General features: G+C 35.8%; 1 protein-coding gene across 3 annotated transcripts in view; it reads right to left on the bottom strand.

Annotated features, from left to right (window-relative positions):
• Positions 1 to 15,329, bottom strand: part of ngfrb (nerve growth factor receptor b) — an 89,964-nt gene extending 74,635 nt beyond the window's left edge. For all 3 annotated transcript variants that reach the window (XM_056469086.1, XM_056469087.1, XM_056469088.1), the window contains exon 1: positions 15,017 to 15,329. In XM_056469086.1, coding sequence (XP_056325061.1) covers positions 15,017 to 15,049 — 33 coding nt within the window. In that variant the 5' untranslated portion in view covers positions 15,050 to 15,329. The remainder of the gene's footprint in view (positions 1 to 15,016) is intronic.
• Positions 15,330 to 21,242: the final 5,913 nt, after the last annotated feature.

Raw genomic sequence — 21,242 nt, 5'->3', positions numbered from 1 at the left:
GCAGCTGTGGCATGGTTGATTTCTGAGGGTGTAACATGAAAGCCAAGAGGCGATTGGCTGAGTGTGCGCTGTACAGGGCTGTCAAAGTAACCCTGTTTCACACAGGTGTCTGGAATGACTTTTTAAAGAGTTAGAAGAAAGGCAGAGATAAAGAGTGAAAGAAAGAGAGATTAGATATTTCCCTCCAGGCGTTTTTGAGTCAGCTGGAGAAGTGACAGAGATGAGTGAGAAGAGGAGGAGGTTGGGAAACACAAATTAACATTCCCTTCGTTTCTACCTGTCCCTCACATTACCCCCTGGCACGGGGTAACCTCCTCCTCACACACATAAAAACACAAACACACCCCCACAGGTGCATTCCAACTCAGGTAAAGTTCAACAACCCCCAAAAGTTCAGCATGACTTTAATGGATAAACCTTGAGATATGGCCATGGTGGATTTGCGCGCAATTATGAGCTCCACTGATTACCACGTTTTAAGAAATGTGTGAATGGTCACTGACGCATGTCATAGAACCTGTTTGCAGTCACATTTATCCTGACAGGAGGCCAAGCTGCTGGAACTTGTGCAGTTTTGTTGAAACAGATACAATCAGTAGCGCCAGAGTAAAATCAGTGCAGCATTTCAGAACATGTTTATTATTGTTACTCACACACTTAAGAATGATCCTAATGAAATACATTCACAAACAATGCTTGGTCTGTGATTAGTATTTGTGTTAACGGTCACAATTCAGTGAAACTCAAAGCCCTGTTTTGACAAAAAATTTACTGTTTAATGTGAATAATAGAGGTGACACAGTGGATCAGTAGTTGGCACTGTCGGCTCACGGCAAAAAGCTCACTGGTTCGAATCCCGGCTGGGTCAGTTGACATTTCTATGTGGAGTTTGCTTGTTCTCCCTGTGGTTTCCTCCGTGCGCTCCGGTATCCCCCACAGTCTAAAGACATGCGCTATAGGTGAATTGAACAAACTAAATTGGCCGTAGTGTATGTGTGTGAATTTGAGAGTGTATGGGTGTTTCCCAGCACTAGGGTTGCAGCTAGAAGGGCATCCGCTGTGTAAAACATATGCTGGATAAGTTGGTGGTTCATTCCGCTGTGGCTACCCCTGATGAATGCTTTGTTTACTACAGTCAGCTGCTCTAAGGGACTGTTCACAAAGAACATTGCTGCATCCCAATTAAGATACATGCATCCTAAATATATGGAACATAGAATTAGTATGACCCAACCCATAGTATGTTAAAAAGAGTTTACCAAAGGTTCACGAATGGTCTACTATTTCCGTTAGAAATTCGAAGTATATAACCATCCCTAGTCTAACCACTAATTATTGCCCACAATACATTCTGTATTTGGCATGAATTCGATTAGAAGAACAAACTTGGTGGAAAAGTGTAAAAAACGACAAAAAGATGGACGTGCGAAATAAGCTGTCAAGTAGAGAGCAAGCTGCAACTTCCCGCTCTCCCTCAGGAAGCCAATACGGAAGTAACTGAAACGGCAATTCATCGACTCGCCTTTGGGGGCTGGCTCCAGGAAATCCAGATGATTTCTGAATGCAATGCTAAATTGGACAATTTTGCAGGTGATAAAAACTTGTTTACAGACTGGTACAAAAGATAGCTTTGATTTTATAACTGCATAATTAATGGCGTGGCCACTTGAGTGACAGCTAAGTCTGGCTGCTCGCTATCTTCCGGCTCAGCTGATTCCGGCTGATTAGCCGCTGAGCTCAGCATATACATCGTATTTTTGTTTTGTTTAATATTTCTTTACAAAGTCAATTGCCTTTTGGAATTTTTTCCTGCAATTATCAGATACTATGGCATGCTGTGTGCACTTAATTGTACTCACAAACCATTCAAGTTGTTTCCATTTCCCAGGTGAGTGAAATTATTTAATTATATACCATCTCTATAAATGTATTTGTTTGTTTAGGATAATTTATACCTGTAAAACACTCCAGAATCTGAAAGACTGATTAGCTGTAGGTTCTAGAACAGTCATCTGAAACGTTGTCATACAGTGTTATGCCTGAATTTCATCAATACCATTGCATTTACTAACACAGACTATATTTGAAGTTTTTGAAAGTAATTGGCGTTTTCCTCCTGTAGAAAAACGTTGTAAGAACAATGTTTGGTGGCGCAATGTATCACAGAAGTGTATTTAAAAGTCTAAACACTTTATTGATATAGTGTACAACCAAGCACATGTGGTCAGAATACAAACTAGTAGCAGGTAATGAAGTATTAAGCATTTCTCCCAAAGAAAAGCCAGTCTAAGCAAAATGCTAGCAGGTGTCTGTAGCTCCGCTCCCGCTTCCTAGCTTCTTTTGCGTTGTTCAGAAACCTATGGGTGACGTCACGGATACTACGTCCATATCTTTTACAGACTATGGTAGAGAGGCTTCGGTAAAGTTGTTTGAATGACTATTAATTACTCTCTAGCCAACTGGAATTTTTTTAAATCACCTTTTACGTGTTGTATTTCATTTGTAACAACAATGTGAACTTATATAAAGACGTGTTTGGACATTAACTTCTGAATGCATAATTATCCAAAGACCTGAGGAGATTTCTCTGCATGAATGACTCACGAATAGCAGATTTACCTGCTGCTTCAATATGGTAGGTAGTTAAATATGAAAGAAATATGGATGACAAGTTGAGATGAATGACAGGGGATATTATAACTACAGTAAGCAACATAATTGTCTGTTAATTAGGAAGTAGTATGCCCAAGGTTTGTATACGCTTCTGTTACACACTTAAACGCATGTACACTATCAGATAAAAGTTTGTAGTTTCATATGAAATCATCACTACAGTCATTTTTGCTTTTATTACTATTACCATTAATAATAATAATAATAATAATAATATTAATAATAATAATAATAATAATAATAATAATAATAATAATAACAATTAATATTAGAGTGATTTCTGAGGGATCATGTGACTCTGAAGACTAGAGTAATGAAGCTGAAAATCCATCTTTAAATCACAGTAATAAATTATTAAATTGAATTATAAACTACTTTTGAACAGTTATTTTATAGTGCAATACCATTTCACAATTTTACATTTTGTACTGTATTTGTGATGAAATAAATGCAGCCTTGGTAAACAGGAGAAGCTTATTTTAAAACATTTTAAAATTCGACTGACCCCAAACTTTTGACCGGTAGTGTACTTTTTCTTCCCAAAAAAAATACTTGGAAAAAAACCTTAAGTATGGGAACTGGGATGTAACACATGTTTTGCCTTTCCTTTTTTCCTTTCCAATGTGTGTGTGTGTGTGTGTATAAATGTTTCCCAATAATGGGTTATGGCTGGAAGGGCATTTGCTGCATAAAACATATACTGGAATAGTTGGCGGTTCATTCCACTGTAGCGACCCCTGAAATAGAGACTAAGTCGAAAAAACATGACCTGCCTAGGCCATGTCTGGGTCATTTTCAAAAGCTGTTCACATCACCATATTCTGTAAAATCATTTTAGGCATTTTGTTGATTCATCCATAACAGCAAGTTTTTTGGGGGAAAATATACCATTAATGTCTCATTGTCAACAACAATAATGTGATTATCGTAAAGCAGTGACATCGTAAGAATGTGTATTACATGTTCAATCTATAGGCAAGCAAAATTACTTAACCAAAATATTCTAATGGCATAATTGTGACATGTTGTGTCTAAAAAATGAATAGAAAATGCTGATTACGCCACTTTCTCCTTTCCAAAAGGCACTGGAAAGTTTGCACTCCTGGGGTGTCTGCCATCGGTAAGCACATTAACGTAACAAATGTAACAAGCCTATCAATTTCAGTTATTATTGATGTCTGTAGTAAAAACTGTGCATGCTCATGGAGTTGTGGTCCAAAATTTAGGAGATTTGGAGTTTGTTTAAAGCACTAATCCCAAGTATGAACAATAGAGAAAATTATACTTAAAAAAATGGATTGTATAAATTAGTGGTGGGCCGTTATTGGCGCTAACGTGATGCGTTAACGCGAGACTCTTATTGCGCGACAAAAAAAATATCGCCGTTAATCTATTCTCAAAGTTGGGTTGGGAGCTGGGTCTATTCTACGCAAGCTATGATGACTTTCACCTTGATATTTTAGCGCAGATGTATACCTGACAGGTGAGCTTCTGATAAAAAGGTGCCCTTCTGAATCAAATCAGCAAGATGCCCTTCTGGATCTTTCACTTACTTCGAAGGCACTACTGACTACGCTTACATGGACATCTGTAGTCTAGTTATTTGCATTAAGGTGTTTATGTGAAGTGCTTTCATGTAAGACTTTCCTGTAATTTTGGGTGACGTTAACTGCAGTTCGGTAGTTTCACTTTCATTCATGAACATTTCATTCATGGCCCTGTGACAAACTGGGGTAGTAGATGTAAATAAGGAGTAAGGACTGGTGAGAGTGTTATGGAATTTAATAATGCACGCCGAATGGAAAGAAAAAAACATCCGCATTTCGCAATGTTTGTGTGTGTGTTTGAGTGTGTGTGTGCATGTGCGATCCTTTACTGACAGCCACGTGTGTGGATCTTGTCGGAAAATATGGTGAAAAGTCCTACATGACAGTAATAGTTTGATTGTGTTGTTTACTTCAATAATACCACTAATATCTGCATACTCTACATTCCATTTCTGTTTAGTTCAGTTATGGCTTTAGTCAGATTAAGGTAATCAAAAATCACTGTTTCCAGCTTATGTAGGCCTACAGTTCAAAATTCATGTTTAACTGAATAAACAGTTAGTAAACAAAAGTACATCTTATTGAACATCATTTATTTTCATCTCCAATTTTCATAGTAGAACAGTTTCTCAAGCAGTTATGCAGGAGATGAGCCCCTGGTCTAATACGCCACCTGGCTTGAGAAACCAGTTATCAAAGATATTTAGTAATTATATGGGTAGCACACATATTCTGAATGCCTTCGGCAGAATTCAAATGAGCCATTTTAATCTAGATTAATCTAGATTAATCTAGATTATTTCCAAAATTACAGTGAGATCAATCTAGATTAAAAAATGTATCTATGGCCACCTATAGTATAAATAAAAAAACTCTAGGCATAGACAGGAAGAACAAGTATGTCAAATATCTCCTTCATTTAGAACCTGCTGTCCAAACAAACGCTGTTTCATCAAGTGATTTACAGTGAGTCGTCATGACACATATTGTCCATGCTGAATTACCAAAGAATTTTCATACGGATGTATTTGTCAGTTGCATAATGTTTCTCCCTCCCATTCTCTCTGCCACACAGTCTATGATGTTTGAGAGCTGCTGTTTGTGTGCTTGAATGCACTTAACTCTTAACCCTTACAGCCTGTTGGCACTTGTCAACATTTCAAAGTCGTCTACTGTTCTGTCAAAGCTGACTCTCACTAATGAGCACACTAGAGCTAATGGAGCGCTTTCTCTTGCGCTTGCTTTAGTTTGTACTTTACTGCTACAGTATATGATTCACTGTTCTAAGAAGCCTTGAGACTAGAAGACAATTATTAAGTGTACAGGCTCCTGCTTTTCTTTTTATACTGTTATTTTTTTCTGTGCCTGTAAAGTCTCTGTAACTGCATTTCAAACTGGCATATAAGGATGTACAGTAGAGTAAGTTCTGATCCATTTGGATTGAGTTTCTTAACTCAATGCTATCAGTCCACAATTTTTGTCTGGTAGACCAAAAATATGTATTTTCAGGGTTATTGCAATTAAGTGAAACCATAACATGTAAATCATTTACTGACTGCAATAAAATTAAAATGATCTAAAATTAAACAAACAAATAAATTGTTAAACTTACATAATAAGTAAAATATTAATTAAATATTAACTATAGGTAATTGGCAAGGAAACATTACAATTTTCATTTGCTTAAATGTATTTGTTAAATTTAAAACTAAAACACTACTCAAAAAAGGTGGTTTCAACAAACTTAATTACATTAAGACAAAACTTTTCCACAAAACTGAATTGAGTTATTTCAACTTATTTTAATTTTGGTATTTTATGTAAATAGAACCCCCATGCAAAAATCATTTTCAACCAACTTTGTCAAATCGTTTTTATTTAAATTACCAGAATTCTGTTATTTGTTGCAGGTCAACCTGTTTTAATAATGCCTACAGTTGGCTGACCTCAGAAGTAACATTAGCACAGTTGTGGCTCAACGAGTGAAGTAACAAACAGTATTGTTGTTAAAGAGCCCATATTATGGGTTTTTGAAAATGCCCTTCCATGTAGTGTGTAACACAGCTCTAAGTGAAGTGAAATATCCAGCTAAGGCTTAAATCTGTAAGTGTACAGTGTTTAAAACTATTGATTCATCTATAAAAGAGTCGACTCATAGTGCTTCAAACGAGTCGTCTTGATAACGAGTCATTAGGTGTTTCGCGATGACGCAGCCACGAAACACAAGCCTCGCCAGTAGTTACGCGCGCAAACCAGGGAGATTTGAAACCTGCGGCCCCGCCCACTAACACAGAAAAAACACTAGACACACACACACAGACGCCGCCGGTCCAATGAAGTCACGCTGTGCTCAGATGGATAATATTGACAGTCTCTACCCAAAGATGAGTTGTGAACTGTGAAGAATCAGTGGTTGAGGTTTATTCACTAGTGTAAGTAAGTGCGATTAAAATTGTTGCCTCGTTTAACTTGTAAATTATGTATTTATTGTGTTTTGTTACTTGTTAACCTGGTACAGTACACGCGGTTACTCTTTATATTCTCTTATCACATGTAAGCCACGTTAAAAACGCGACGCGTGCCACTTTGTTTACGGATTTAACGTTAAATGCTTTTGTGAGCTCGCGTTCCACTGCCGTTTGTCGTTGCTATGGCGATCGTAAGCTAGGAGACAGGAGACTCGCGTCGCTTTCCCTAGTTCTGAGGAGCGTTGTGTGTGTGTGTGTGTGTGTGAGAGAGAGAGAGAGAGAGAGAGAGAGAGAGAGAGAGAGAGAGAGAGAGAGAGAGAGAGAGACTCGCGTCGCTTTCCCTAGTTTTTCTGAGGAGCGTTGTGTGTGTGTGTGTGTGTGTGAGAGAGAGAGAGAGAGAGAGAGACTCACGTCGCTTCCCCCAGTTCTTCTGAGGAGGGTTGTGTGTGTGTGTGTGAAAAAAGCCTTACACTATGAAGCGCGTGTGCACTGTGACTACTTTTATATAGTTGATTACCAGCTGGGCATTTCACTCTGTCTCGTGCTGAAGCCTGTCACTGTCGACCAATCGCAGCAGGCTGTCATCGGTCCAATCAGCACAGATTAGCTTCGCGCTGAGGAGGGGTTTGGGAACAAATGAATCGCTGAACGATTCATATGGGAGTCGTTGGGATAATTAGGTAAAAATAAATGCAGATTATAAGACCATAAAAGTGTTTTATGACCTTGCATGCATATTAGACTGTTGTTGGAGACCCTTACAACCTAAATATGACCCTATTTCATGTATAATATGGGCTCTTTAATGAATCTGATAACAACCAAAGCATGAATGCTACTCTTTTTCAAGGAGGTAACCTCAAAAATTTAAACCTTACATAAAACTCTAAACTTAAAACCCCCTGAGATTACTTTTATTTTTAACATTTCCCCCTCTTAATGCAATTTCACGCAACATATGCTGAGAATTTATATCTACTAACCTGGTAGTCTACAAACCTGGTAATATAGAATTATTAGCCTCCCTGTTTATTTTTTCCCCCAATTTCTGTTTAACAGAGAGACACATTTCTAAACATAATAGTTTTAATGACTCATTTCTAAAAACTGATTTTATCTTTGCCATGATGACAGTAAATAATATTTGACTAGAAATTTTTCAAGACACTTCTATACAGCTTAAAGTGATATTTAAAGGCTTAACTAGGTTAATTAGGCAAGTTATTGTATAATGATGGTTTGTTCTGTAGACTGTTGAAGAGAAAAAAATAGTTTAAAGGGGCTAACAAATTTGACCTTAAATGGTTTTTAAAAAACTAAAAACTGCTTTTATTCTAGCTGAAATAAAACAAATAAGACTTTCTCCAGAAGAAAAAATATTATTAGACATACTGTGAAAATTTCCTTGCTCTGTTAAACATCATTTGGGAAATGTTTAAAAAAGAAAAAAACTCCCAATACAAAATAATTAAGTTAACTTTTCTTTTTTTTCTAATTCAAGTGCACTGTAAAAAAAAAAGTTGAGTCAACTTAAAATTTTATGGCAACAAATTTAAACTTAATAATTTACTCAACTTAAAACGAGTCAAGTGCAGTAATTGGGTTGAAAGTTGAGTCAGCTCAAAAATGTCCTGAAATTTGTTGCCTTAAAATTTTAAGTTGAGTCAACTTTGTTTGTTTTTAAAGAATTGTGTTGTTTCAGCTCATTTTAAACAAGTAGTTTGAACAAGCTGCAACATTTATTTTAGTGTAAAATGAAAATGGGAAATATATAAAATACAAACTGCAATAGTATCTTAATACTAAAATAACACATTTTGGTAACACTTTACAATAAGATTTATTTAATACCATTAGTTAATTAGTTATCTATTAACTGACAACATGAACTAACCGTGTGCAATATATGTTTACAACAATTAAAATTATTTTCATTTATTCATTTTCTTTTCAGCTTAGTCCCTTTATTAATCTGGGTTCGCCACAGTGGAATGAACCGCCGACTCATCCAGCATACATTTTACGCAGCGGATGCCCTTCCAGCAGCAACCTATCACTGGGACACATCCATACACTCCCATTCACACACATACAGTACACTATGGACAATTTAGCTTTTTAACACGGGGAAACATGCAACCTCCACACAGAAATCCCAACTGACCTTCTTGCTGTGAGGCGATTGTGCTACCCACTGCGCCACCGTGCTGCCCAAAATATTTTAATTTTTGTTGTTGAATATAACATTTTAATAATGCTGAAAATTAAATTGTAAACATTAAGACTAATAAATGTTAACAAATAAAACCTCATTGTAAAGTGCAACCGACTAGTAGATTTCAACCAATAAGCAACCATTTCAATTCCAACCACCCACAATTTACATCATAACAGAGCATTTGCTTCATTAAATGCTAAATATGTTTTTGTGCAGAGAACAGACATTAAAATGAATGTATTATTATTATTAACATCACTTTAAACTTGCATGATATGTTGAGTTTCTGACACAGCTAATAGTTTATGGGTCTAGAAATCTGCAAAGTGTGACTGACCAACCACATTTTCATTGGTTTTCTCCTTTGTGGAACATACCTACAAATCATGGCGTGTGAAATGTTCTGATTGAAAATAACATCAGCGATTATCTACAGCCAATGAGAGAGTAGCATCCACTAATGCGTGTATCTGCAGGCCAGTGGGAGGTTGGGGTAGATGCTTTTTTTTGGTCTATTTGGACCCAAGAAATGAAGGAAAAACTAGTGGACATTTAGCAGGAGAACCCATGTCTGTTTGACGTGTCATCACAACCGGGTCGAAAAAAAAAAAAAAAGTTGAGGAGAAATTGCTAATTCCCCTCAAAAGCTAGGTGAGCAAAATAAGTTCTTTTTCTACCCCACTTCTTTCTCATTATGTAGTTAATAACACAAGATATGTGACCTCGCGTTGTTTCCATGTCACTTCTCGCGTGTGTTTGGTTGTGAGATGTAGTTTGTGGACCGAGACGATTCTTCCTATTGTATAGTCATGCAGTGTGAAACCCCCTGTGGCCGATCCATCTTGCCGTTTAAACACAGCACCGACGGAATGCTAAACCCAGATAGTTATGCACTGTGAAAACATCTGTGACACGACTACTTTGAAAATTGTGCAGTCTGAACTCAGAATAAGCCTATGTAAAATGAATGAAAGAATGAATAATTATCTAGAAATCTGCAAAGTGTGACTGACCAACCACATTTTCATTGGTTTTCTCCTTTGTGGAACATACCTACAAATCATGGCGTGTGAAATGTTCTGATTGAAAATAACATCAGCGATTATCTACAGCCAATGAGAGAGTAGCATCCACTAATGCGTGTATCTGCAGGCCAGTGGGAGGTTGGGGTAGATGCTTTTTTTTGGTCTATTTGGACCCAAGAAATGAAGGAAAAACTAGTGGACATTTAGCAGGAGAACCCATGTCTGTTTGACGTGTCATCACAACCGGGTCGAAAAAAAAAAAAAAGTTGAGGAGAAATTGCTAATTCCCCTCAAAAGCTAGGTGAGCAAAATAAGTTCTTTTTCTACCCCACTTCTTTCTCATTATGTAGTTAATAACACAAGATATGTGACCTCGCGTTGTTTCCATGTCACTTCTCGCGTGTGTTTGGTTGTGAGATGTAGTTTGTGGACCGAGACGATTCTTCCTATTGTATAGTCATGCAGTGTGAAACCCCCTGTGGCCGATCCATCTTGCCGTTTAAACACAGCACCGACGGAATGCTAAACCCAGATAGTTATGCACTGTGAAAACATCTGTGACACGACTACTTTGAAAATTGTGCAGTCTGAACTCAGAATAAGCCTATGTAAAATGAATGAAAGAATGAATAATTATTCACTTAAAGAATAACAATGTGAGCAAGCAAAATAAACATTATAATTTGGACTTTAAGGCTAGTGGCTGAGCATTTCTAGAGAGTTTAAAGCATTTGGGCACAATAAGATGTATGGTTTGTAACAATAATAAAGATACATTTTACTGGATCATGTATACAATGAAGACTATTTAGGGTTATTTTACATTTGATTGTTCAATTTGCAAACCTGAATACTGTTAGACTCGCCAAAAAGTCAGAAAGCACTGTTTATTTTATTTTTACTTTGCTCTGTTGTATTTATCTGCTTGTAATTCGTTTTTAATTCTTTATATATGATTCACTCCAGAATTATCCCAATCAATCTAAATTAATAAATTTATTTGAAACAGAGCTATTAAAATCTTGTGAAACTGTATTCATACCGCAATATAGAGTTGAAGTCAGAGATATTAGCCCCCCTTTGAATTATTATTATTTTTTTTTTATTATTTCCCAAATGACGTTTAACACAGCAGGAAAATTTTCACAGTATGTCTGATAACATTTTTCCTTCTGGAAAAGTCTTATTTGTTTTATTTTGGCTAGAATAAAAGCAGTTTTTAATTTTTTTAAAATCATTTTAAGGTCAAAATTATTAGCCCCTTTGTTTATTGTTTGTTTGTTTATTGTTTTTTACAGGAAAAGATTAAAAAAATAATCGGGCCTGACTCAGCATGAATGCTGTTTTTCAGCAGGTTCCTGCTCTGCAGAACATAAAAAACAGACAAGCATATCATCCATCAACACAGTACAAACAATCACCAAACTTATAAAATAGAGAAAAGCAGGCTACTATTTCAGTGGCTACAGCAATAGTTGAACATCAGATGACGAGCATGTTTTTTTTTTTAAGTCTCAGTGTTGGAGTTGTTTTTAGATGTTGTGGGATCTCATTCCAGGCTTTTGTGAATACATAACAGAAATATCTCTGTCCATAACAGTTTTTAAAAGCCGGTAATGGCAAACATCCATTCGTTGCAGATCTGGTGGAACAATCAGTCCTTGTGTTACGTTTTGGTACCAAAGCACAAAGGGCTGCTGAGGTAGCGCTATTTAAAATTTTAAAGTACAGTTTAATCCCTGTGTTCATAACGTAGTTTTGAAATGTTAAAGCACAAGAAAGTGATAGAGCAAAACAGTGATGTGTCTATCCAGAAAGTCTGTTGTGGACCTTATAGGCCCTATTGTACAGACTAGCTATTGGCTCCAAGATACCATTTGTTGTGAGAGACCAAACAGGCAAACAGTAAGACAACGTAGACAAAATTGTGGCATGAAGATAAGTTTCTGACACAGAAAAAGACAAATTTGTTCTAAGCTATATTTGTTTTCAATAGTCTACAGAACAAACCATCGTTATACAATAACTTGCCTAATTACCCTAACCTGCCTAGTTAACCTAATTAACCTAGTTAAGCCTTTAAATGTCACTTTAAGCTGTATAGAAGTGTCTTAAAAATATCTAGTCAAATATTATTTACTTTCATCATGGTAAAAATAAAATAAATCAGTTATTAGAAATGAGTTATTAAAACTATCATGCTTAGAAATGTGTTCTCTTTTTTCCGTTAAACAGAAATTGGGGGGAAATTAACATGGGAGCTAATAATTCTGACTTATTTAATCAAATATCCTACATATATATATATATATATATATATATATATATATATATATATATATATATATATATATATATATATATATATATATATATATATATATATAGGAATAAAACAAATATTGTAATGTACTGTAATGTAAGGCATACAGTAATTCAGCCCCCACAGTAATTCAGTAACATGACTCTATTATGATTGGCCACACACTCCGATTCTGATTCAGAGCCACATTATAATTGCCCCCGTGCCCATTGTTCTGTTCAGATGGGTGTTCCTTCAGCCTCGATTATGAAAACAAGACAAAACATGCGACCACAACACATCTCTATCAGGAAATTGGTAAAGCAGGCAGACCTGCAAATGTGCCTGCAGTTATGTGGTATACTCAATTAATTATCTGTCATTACTGCCACTGATTTTGCCTAAAAAGCATACACCCCTCATTCAATCCACCCACAGAAGCAAAATAACAATTAGCCCTAAAATAACAACATCTCAGCCTGTTACAAAAGTAAAAGAACACAACGTGCTGTCAGTCAAAGTGGGAGTGAAAAGATAATCAGAGTAATTCATCACAAGTAAAGAGTGAACTACTTCAAAACTCTTTGTAAGTTGCATTGTAAGTGTTCATAATGCCTTATTATAAGGTATTATTTTTCATAAAGAATTACAACATCTACATTGTTGAACCTTTAGAGGGTTATAACACGTGACATTGTGTGTTGATCATGTGTTGTAATGTATTATACTCTTTAAAGATGCGTAAGTGTTATAAAGTATATAATGTAAATGGCTTAAATTATTTATGAGAACATACATCTGATTACCAAGGAATTATGAACGCATTACTGTGCAACAAGAATGCTTGACAAGAATACACACACACAGTGCTGGACAGGGGTTAATTGATATATACAGTATATATATATATATATATATATATATATATATATATATATATATATATATATATATATATATATATATATATATATATACACTGTAAAAAATCTGTATATATATCAGAATGAACCACCAACTTATCCAGCATTTATTTTACGAAGCTGATGCCCTTCCAGTCACAACCCAGCATTGGAAAACAACCATACTCATACACTACAGCCACTTTTGTTTATCCAATTCACCTATAGCAGTGTTTCTCAACCACGTTCCTGGAGGACCACCAACATTGCATGTTTTGGATGTCTCCTTTGTCTATCACACCCATTACAAGTCTTTCAGTCTCTGCCACTGACCTGATGATCTGAATCAGGTGTCTTTGGTCAAAGAGACACAGAAAATGTGCAGAGCTGGTGGTCCTCCGGGAACGTGGTTGAGAAACACTGACCTATAGTGCATGTCTTTAGACTGTGGGGGAAACCAGAGCACCCAGAGGAAACCCACGCAAACACGGGGAGAACATGCAAACTCCACACAGAAATGCCAACTGGCCAAGCTGGGACTCGAACCAGCGACCTTCTTGCTGTGAGGCAACAGTTCTAACTGCTGAGCCACCGTACCACCCATATAATTCATTTTAGACTTCACATAAATGTCAGAATATTGGAAAATATCCATTTACATACATTTTTTCATCCATTGGAATTACAAACATGTGCATGTATGCTTAAATATGTTGGCTATATGTCTTATTGTATATATTGACTTATATAATAGCTAAAATATGAACATATATAATGTATATGATTACATCTAATATCAGGGTTTCTGCAGGTTTCACCAAGTTAAATTTAAGACTTTTAAAGACATTTTTAAGACCATTATGAACAAAATTTTAGAATTATACAGGGCCAAATGCTAAGGATTTATTTTGAATATCCCAGTTGGAAAAAAATTTCACTAGCCCAATCAAAACATGATTAAAAGTAATTAATTAAAAATATTGTATATAATAATAATTATTATTATTTATTATTATTGTCATTATTGTTATTATTATTATTATTATTTTCAAATATATCCATTCACAAACCCTATAACCATTACCAAGAATAGAACAAAACACTGCAGTCTTCAGACTTCAGTCTACAATAATAATAACTTAATAATAAAAAATATTGATCATGTCAGTATCCTCAGCAGTAAATAAATGGAGAACTTTTAAGCAAATGTCACTGTAAGGAAAGTAATTTAATGCTATTTTAAAATAAAAAGATAACATTTTATTGACATGTATTGTTGGTGATTGTATGGGTTGTTAATGGCCAGATTGAGTAGCTACACATGGACAAAGCAAAATTAAAACCTGTTTTGAAAAAAATTAAGACCTACATAACAATATTTCAGTAGATTTAAGACTTTTTAAGGTCTGAAATTTAGCTTTTGAGATTTAAAATCATTTTAATTCTTTTTAAGACCCAGCGGATACCCTGAATATATGTACATTTTGTAATTACAATGAATGAAAATAATTTGTAAAGGCCATTTTCACAATATTTTGAAATATTTTATTAATATGGCATTAAAACATGGACTTGTGTGTCATATGTAAATTTGCATACATTTCCTTGTATAAGGGAAATCATAAAATGATCAATAAACGAGTTTAAATGATATAAAAGTAAGCAAAAGGAACTGTATATTGAGTAGCGTAGTCTAATCGTAGTCTATTAGCTTATATTACATGAATGTTAAGCATTTTAAATCCCCAACGTTTAAATTAAATCAAACAGATTATAGTCGCATTTCTACAGTAACACTTACAAATAAATGAATGATATTTTACCTTCTCTGGGTGTGACAAGAGCAAGAAAGAAACACTTGAGTTGTAAATAAGTACTTACCACGAGCAGAAACACTAGAGTCACAGTGAACATGCTGGAAGACGGTGGTCCTGGATGAAGTAGTGCCGGTGGATTATTCACTCTTTACGGTGACTCTGGTATAAATTTAGCATCATAGTTCCTTCAAGGACTCAAAAAAATCGCTCTGATCCTCAAGTCCGCTGAAAGTTTGCCTAATAAGTGTGCAGCATTGTTGAGCAATAGTGGACCTGAGTGCTGTTTTTCCAGATGAATTCTTCTGATGTTTGCGATGATGAGGTTGACACTCGACTGCAGACTACAAGTGCGCGTCCACTGATACAGACTTTAAAGAGGGAAAGATTCACCTCCTCTTTCTCGTATATGAGAACAGTTTCCCCTCCCATTCGCATCCAACTCACAGTCGATCAGTTCGATAAATATGCTTGAGTTTGTTACATAAAATGTTTTTTTTTTTTTTTTTATTTCTATATTCATACCATGTGCAGCAAAACATTATTTAAATGAACTCCAAACATTTCGTCATGATTTGGTAAGAGCGCTTCCTAAGTTAAATGGTGCACTAGGCATAACGCGAGTTAGATAATGGCAGATGCATCTGGAGAGGGTCGTAAATTAATGTGAAGTGACAGTTTACGAGGCATTAGGCTTTCATGAAACATTAAACTGTAATAATGTAACATGAAACATCTTCCTCTGCGGAGGCTCGAGCACACGCACTCGATGAATTTATAGTCTCCGCTAGAGGGAGCGCGCACACTAGTATACAGTTGAAGTTAGAATTATTAGCCCCCTGAATTATTAACCCCCCTGTTTATTTTTTTCCCCAATTTATGTTTAACGAAGAGAAGATTTTTCCAACACGTTTATAAGCATAATACTTTTAATACCTAATTTTAATAATACCTAATTACCTAATTTTTTAAGACACTTCTATACAGCTTAAAATGACATTTAAAAGTTTAACAAGGTTATTTAGGTTAATTAGACTTTCTCCAGAAGAAAAAAACATTATCAGACATACTGTTAAAATTTCCTTGCTCTGTTAACTCATTTGGGAAATATTTTAAAAAGATTAAAAAAATTGAAGGGGAGCTAATAACTCGGACTTCAACTGTTTATATATATATATATATATATATATATATATATATATATATATATATATATATATATATATATATATATATATATATATATATATATATATATATATATATATACACTGTGAGCATAATTATATCCATATTTTTTTCCAATTGATATATTTAATTAATAAGTACTACTTAATAACTATTGACTCTGTATGTAATTAATGATAAGAGTTGCAAAATGTTACAAAGTGTTACTTTTTATTCAAATGTACCTTAATTATTAATCAGGCTTCCACACAAACTGCCACTGAACCACTAGACAAGAAACATATATTTGAAAATTTAACGCTGAGAAGCAATCGTTATAAGATTTCAGTAGAAACGTTTGTGTTAAATCAAGAATAAAACCATTAACAACAGTTTGATCTCCAGAACTGCAGCAAACTTGGGAGTCTCCAGAAATACATGTGACATAGGCTATAGTAAAATAAGAATCTTGAAACAAGACCCCCTTCATAAGAATCACAAACTGAAGAGTCATAAAATAGATAACATAAGTCCCTCCATCTCCTACCCTGAAAGGTTCAGACTTCAGTTTACTTTGCTTATTAATTGGGGTGATTTTTCAAGATCCTGAATTGTTTTCCTTTTTGTGGAATTCTGTGACTGCAGCTTTATTCAGTTTTAGGCCGCAGTTACACTAGAGTTTGAGCTTGCGAAATTCTGTCGTGCGGCGTTGCGAAAAGGGGTGGGATTAAACAAGATGATTAGACATTTAAAAAAGCAAGCGATTGCTCCATATTTTAAATTTCTGTCCAGAGAGGTCGTGTTTTGATCTTGGATTGGTCTCACGCAATCATGTGATGCAGTTTTGCAGGTCAGAGTTCACCAAGCTTGAACTTTCCAACGCAGTGAGCTATGAAACTTGTCGCACGAGCTTGCGTTTCCGATCTGACACGTATGAATGGAAGTCTATGAGAAGAAAAGTGCAGTGTAGATGACGATCACTGACAGATAATAAAGCGTTAAAGTTCATCTTCACAACAATACCACAGGACAGCCAACCTAGTGCTGTGTTTGTTCCTGTTGTTTTTCTGATTTTTGATACAATGAGGGATTCATCAGCCATTTGTTATTAAAGGGAGAAGCAGCAGAGACTATTATGTATGGGACTTTGACAGACTTTTTACAGTGTCTGCTATAATGTTAATGTTGTTTTTGGTGTGTTTACATAGATAAATATGGCCACTGTGTAAATGCACATGATGATTACGATCTTATTGCCACATTAGATCATTATGATAACTCATAAGCATCTCATAAGAAGCATGAGATCGCAATGACATATGATGATGTGTGCAGCTGCTGTAGTGCTGTCCCAATTCTTAGGGTGAATTTTTGAAGTGTAACTAAAATTGTTGCCTCATTTTGTGTAGTTTGCAAAATATATTTTTAATTATGTGTTGTAACTTGTAATCACTCTGCGCGGCTTGTAATCACTTAACAGTTATAGATTATATGGATTATAAGGTTAAACCTTTATGTGCTATTTACAAATTGTCCAAAACCACGTTGAAAACATGACGCCATGCATCTTCCTTTAGTGATTTAATTTTGTGACCCTCTGCCGTTTGCTATGCTCATCATCAGCTGTTCCTAACATTGTTATTACTTGGCATTAGGGTAAAGAGTAGAGCAATATGCTGGTGTATAACTGCATTGCTTTTTTGCATTCCTGCATTGGGCTCTCACATATTCTTTTCGTTTCTCTCTGTCTCGCACTGTACCCAGTCAACCATTCACAACAGACTTGGTCATCGGACCAATCACAGCAGATTAGCCTCACGCAAAGGAGGGGTTTGGGAACAGATGAATCACTGATCAAATCATATGGGAGTCGTTGGGATAATTAGGTCAAAATAAATGCATATTATGAGACAATGAAATTGTTTTTGACCTTGCATGCATATCAGACTGTTGTTGGAGACCCCCAAAACCAAAATATGACCTTTTATAATGCAAAATAGAGGTTCTTTAAAAGGTGACTTGGAGCCCATAACTAGGATAAGTCACGCAATACCAGGTCTATGCACACTTTTTGGTCCTCCTGTTCTTTTCAATGTACTGTGGCTTCTTTAGCTGGGATTTCTCAGTTTGCATTTTCTGTGTCATCCATGGTCACGAATGAATATAATGCACAATAACTGTGCACTAAGCAATGACAGCACTACACTGGGGCTAGCCCCTAATTGGGTGAACAGATGTCCTGTATTTCCCAGGATGGTCACATATTTCAGCTCTATTTATAGTTTCCTGTGAGACCTAAACAACCTAAACAAATGTAACCAAGCCCAGTTTTGATAACCTTGCAGTATAAGTAAGTAGCAGAGCTAGGCAGAATCAAACTGAATGAACTCACATCTGAAGGTCTCTCAGCCCTCGGTCATGCAATCCATATTCCCTGAGTGTGAGCAGTAAGTTCTCCTTGCACCTGAACTGTCAAATACACAAACAGGTGTCAAAATATCCATTGTGAGGACAATCACACATGAATATAGTGAGTTTCGGCTTAAGTAAACATAAGAATTGCATTCTGATCGCTGAGAGCAAGGGCGGTGCGATAAATACTACTGTTTAAAGCTGTAAATCTTGGTCCTCTAGCAGTTGAAATGTAAAACTGCATGAAAAAAACATCTTGCAGATTGAACTACTGTGTGAATGAAGGACATTACATTTTTATTACCTACACATAAAAAAAGATTTTAAGTGGTGATTCCAGATTCTTGGTGATTTTATAGATTTTTTTTTCATTATTTTTACTCTTCATCTAACAAGTTAAATGGTATGGCTTTAAACACAGACTTAATACCGACTTATTTCCCATGGGCCAGTGCTCTCCATGCTTCCCGACCCCGTACTGCTCTTCTTTAAGTTATTCCTTGCGTGTCAGCTTTAATTATGTCAAATGGCCTGGTCTTCTTTTGCTACTGACCCTCCTAAGCATGATTAAACTGGAACGCAGTAAATGCTCAAAGTATGCTAACCTATGTTTTGTTATTTTTCTTTCTAATGACAAGTCCGGTTTGATGCTGTCTAGTACTTCTTTGTTCATTACTTTAGGCGTCCACTGAATCAGTAGGAGTCTTCGCCAACACCATAGCTCAAACACATCAATTCTTATTTTCTCTGCATTTTTCACTCCCCAGCTTTCACACCTACATACATAAATATAGGGGAATACAATCAACCTGGTCCAGGTTACATTTTATGCCCAGACTGATATTTCTACCTTTCCATAGACTAATGGTCTCAAACTCAATTCCTGGAGGGCCGCAGCTCTGCACAGTTTTGCTTCAACCCTAATCAAACAAAGCTGATCCAACCAATCAAGGTGTTCAAGACAACTAGAAACTATTAAGCAGGTGTGAGTTGGGGATGGTTAAAGCTAAACTATGCAAAGCTATGCTGTAGATCAGTGGTTCCCAAACTTTTTAGCCCGTGACACCCAAAATAACAATGCCAGTGACTCGCGATCCCCAATACCCTCTGAGGTGGTTAATAATATAGAAACCTTGCATGCACACACACACACACACACACACACACACACACACCAATAGGCCCACGTCTATTCTTCGTTTAATTTTTAAAAATGTATGTGAGTGCTGTAAATGTGCCAGAAACACACTATTGACACATCTGACGCTACTGCTGTGTCTTTAATATAATGTAATCACCCCAGGGGTTGCAATCCAATACAACTAGTAACTATAAGCTACTATAGTAACTTTATAGTATATAGTAACTACAAACTATTTTATCTGCAGTAGGTTATGGATAAAATATGGTAATTCTAATGTTTCATAAAATTAATTAGACTTTTGGAAATCATCAAGCGACCCCACTTCATTGTCCTGCGACCCCTTGGGGGGGTCCTGACCCCTACTTTGGGAACCACTGCTATAGATGATTCATAGATAGAACTGTATTTCTTCAAATTTAATTTCTGAACCACAAACTCAATTTTGTTATTGTTGAGCTCAAGGATGGGCAGTATTTATGATACATGTATTTCAAAAACAAAATAGTATTTTGTAATTTGTATTTGATATGGTTGATGAAGATGGGTTTAAATTTTGTATCAAAATACTTTAGTGTTGTATTTTGTATTTTTTAAATACTGTAAAATACTTTGTAAGAAATCTACATCAATCTACATCATTAAAATGCACTGATTGGTGATTTGGATGTTTTTGATACTTTCATTAAAAAAAAAATTGTATAATTTACAAAAAAATAGTACTTGGGATGGATTGCTAATGCCAGATGTTTGTCATTAAAACAAACAACATAATTCCTACAGTGGCGATTCCTACACTACTTCATAGGCTGTTTCAAATGCCAGTAGTTGATCAGTAGGTGCACTGTATAGTTAATGAAGAGGAGAGAAGTAAGCCTTAAGATATCACAGCATTCATTTATTGATTCATTTTCTTTTTAACGAAGTCCCTTTATTAATCCAGGGTCGCCACAGTGGAATGAACCGCCAACTTATCCAGCACATGCTTTACACAGCAGATGCCCTTCCAGCCCTTCTCTGGGAAACAACTATACGCACTCATACACTATGGACAATTTAGCCTTCCCAATTCACCTGTATCGCATGTCTTTGGACTGTGGGGGAAACCGGAGCACCAGGTGGAAACCCACGCGAATGCAGGGAGAACATGCAAACTCCACACAGAAACGCCAACTGACCCAGTCGAGGGTCAAACCAGCGACCTTCTTGCTGTGAGGCGACAGCATACCTACTGCGCCACTGCGTCTCCCATGTCACAACATATGAAACACAAATATTTAATAATCAAAAACTCCTAATACAGTTTTTACATTGAGTATTGAAGAGTTCAATAGCAAAATAAAACTAGATTTCTGAAAAATTCTATGAACAAAAAATGTAAATTAACTCCCTATTATAATATTAAAAAGTTGAATAATCAATGTACAGACATGATAGCAATTTTATTGGCCACATTTGCTATCAAACATTATTTACTTCACTAAGTCAGTTTAAGGGGTTGATCGAATAGGTCTAATTGATGAAAGATTTGCAAAGAAATGTTATGCTCTTTTGTAAATGTATTTTATAGTAT

Source organism: Danio aesculapii, chromosome 12 (genome assembly GCF_903798145.1).
Source record: "Danio aesculapii chromosome 12, fDanAes4.1, whole genome shotgun sequence".
NCBI lineage: Eukaryota > Metazoa > Chordata > Actinopteri > Cypriniformes > Danionidae > Danio > Danio aesculapii.
This window is presented reverse-complemented; position numbering and strand designations above follow the sequence as displayed.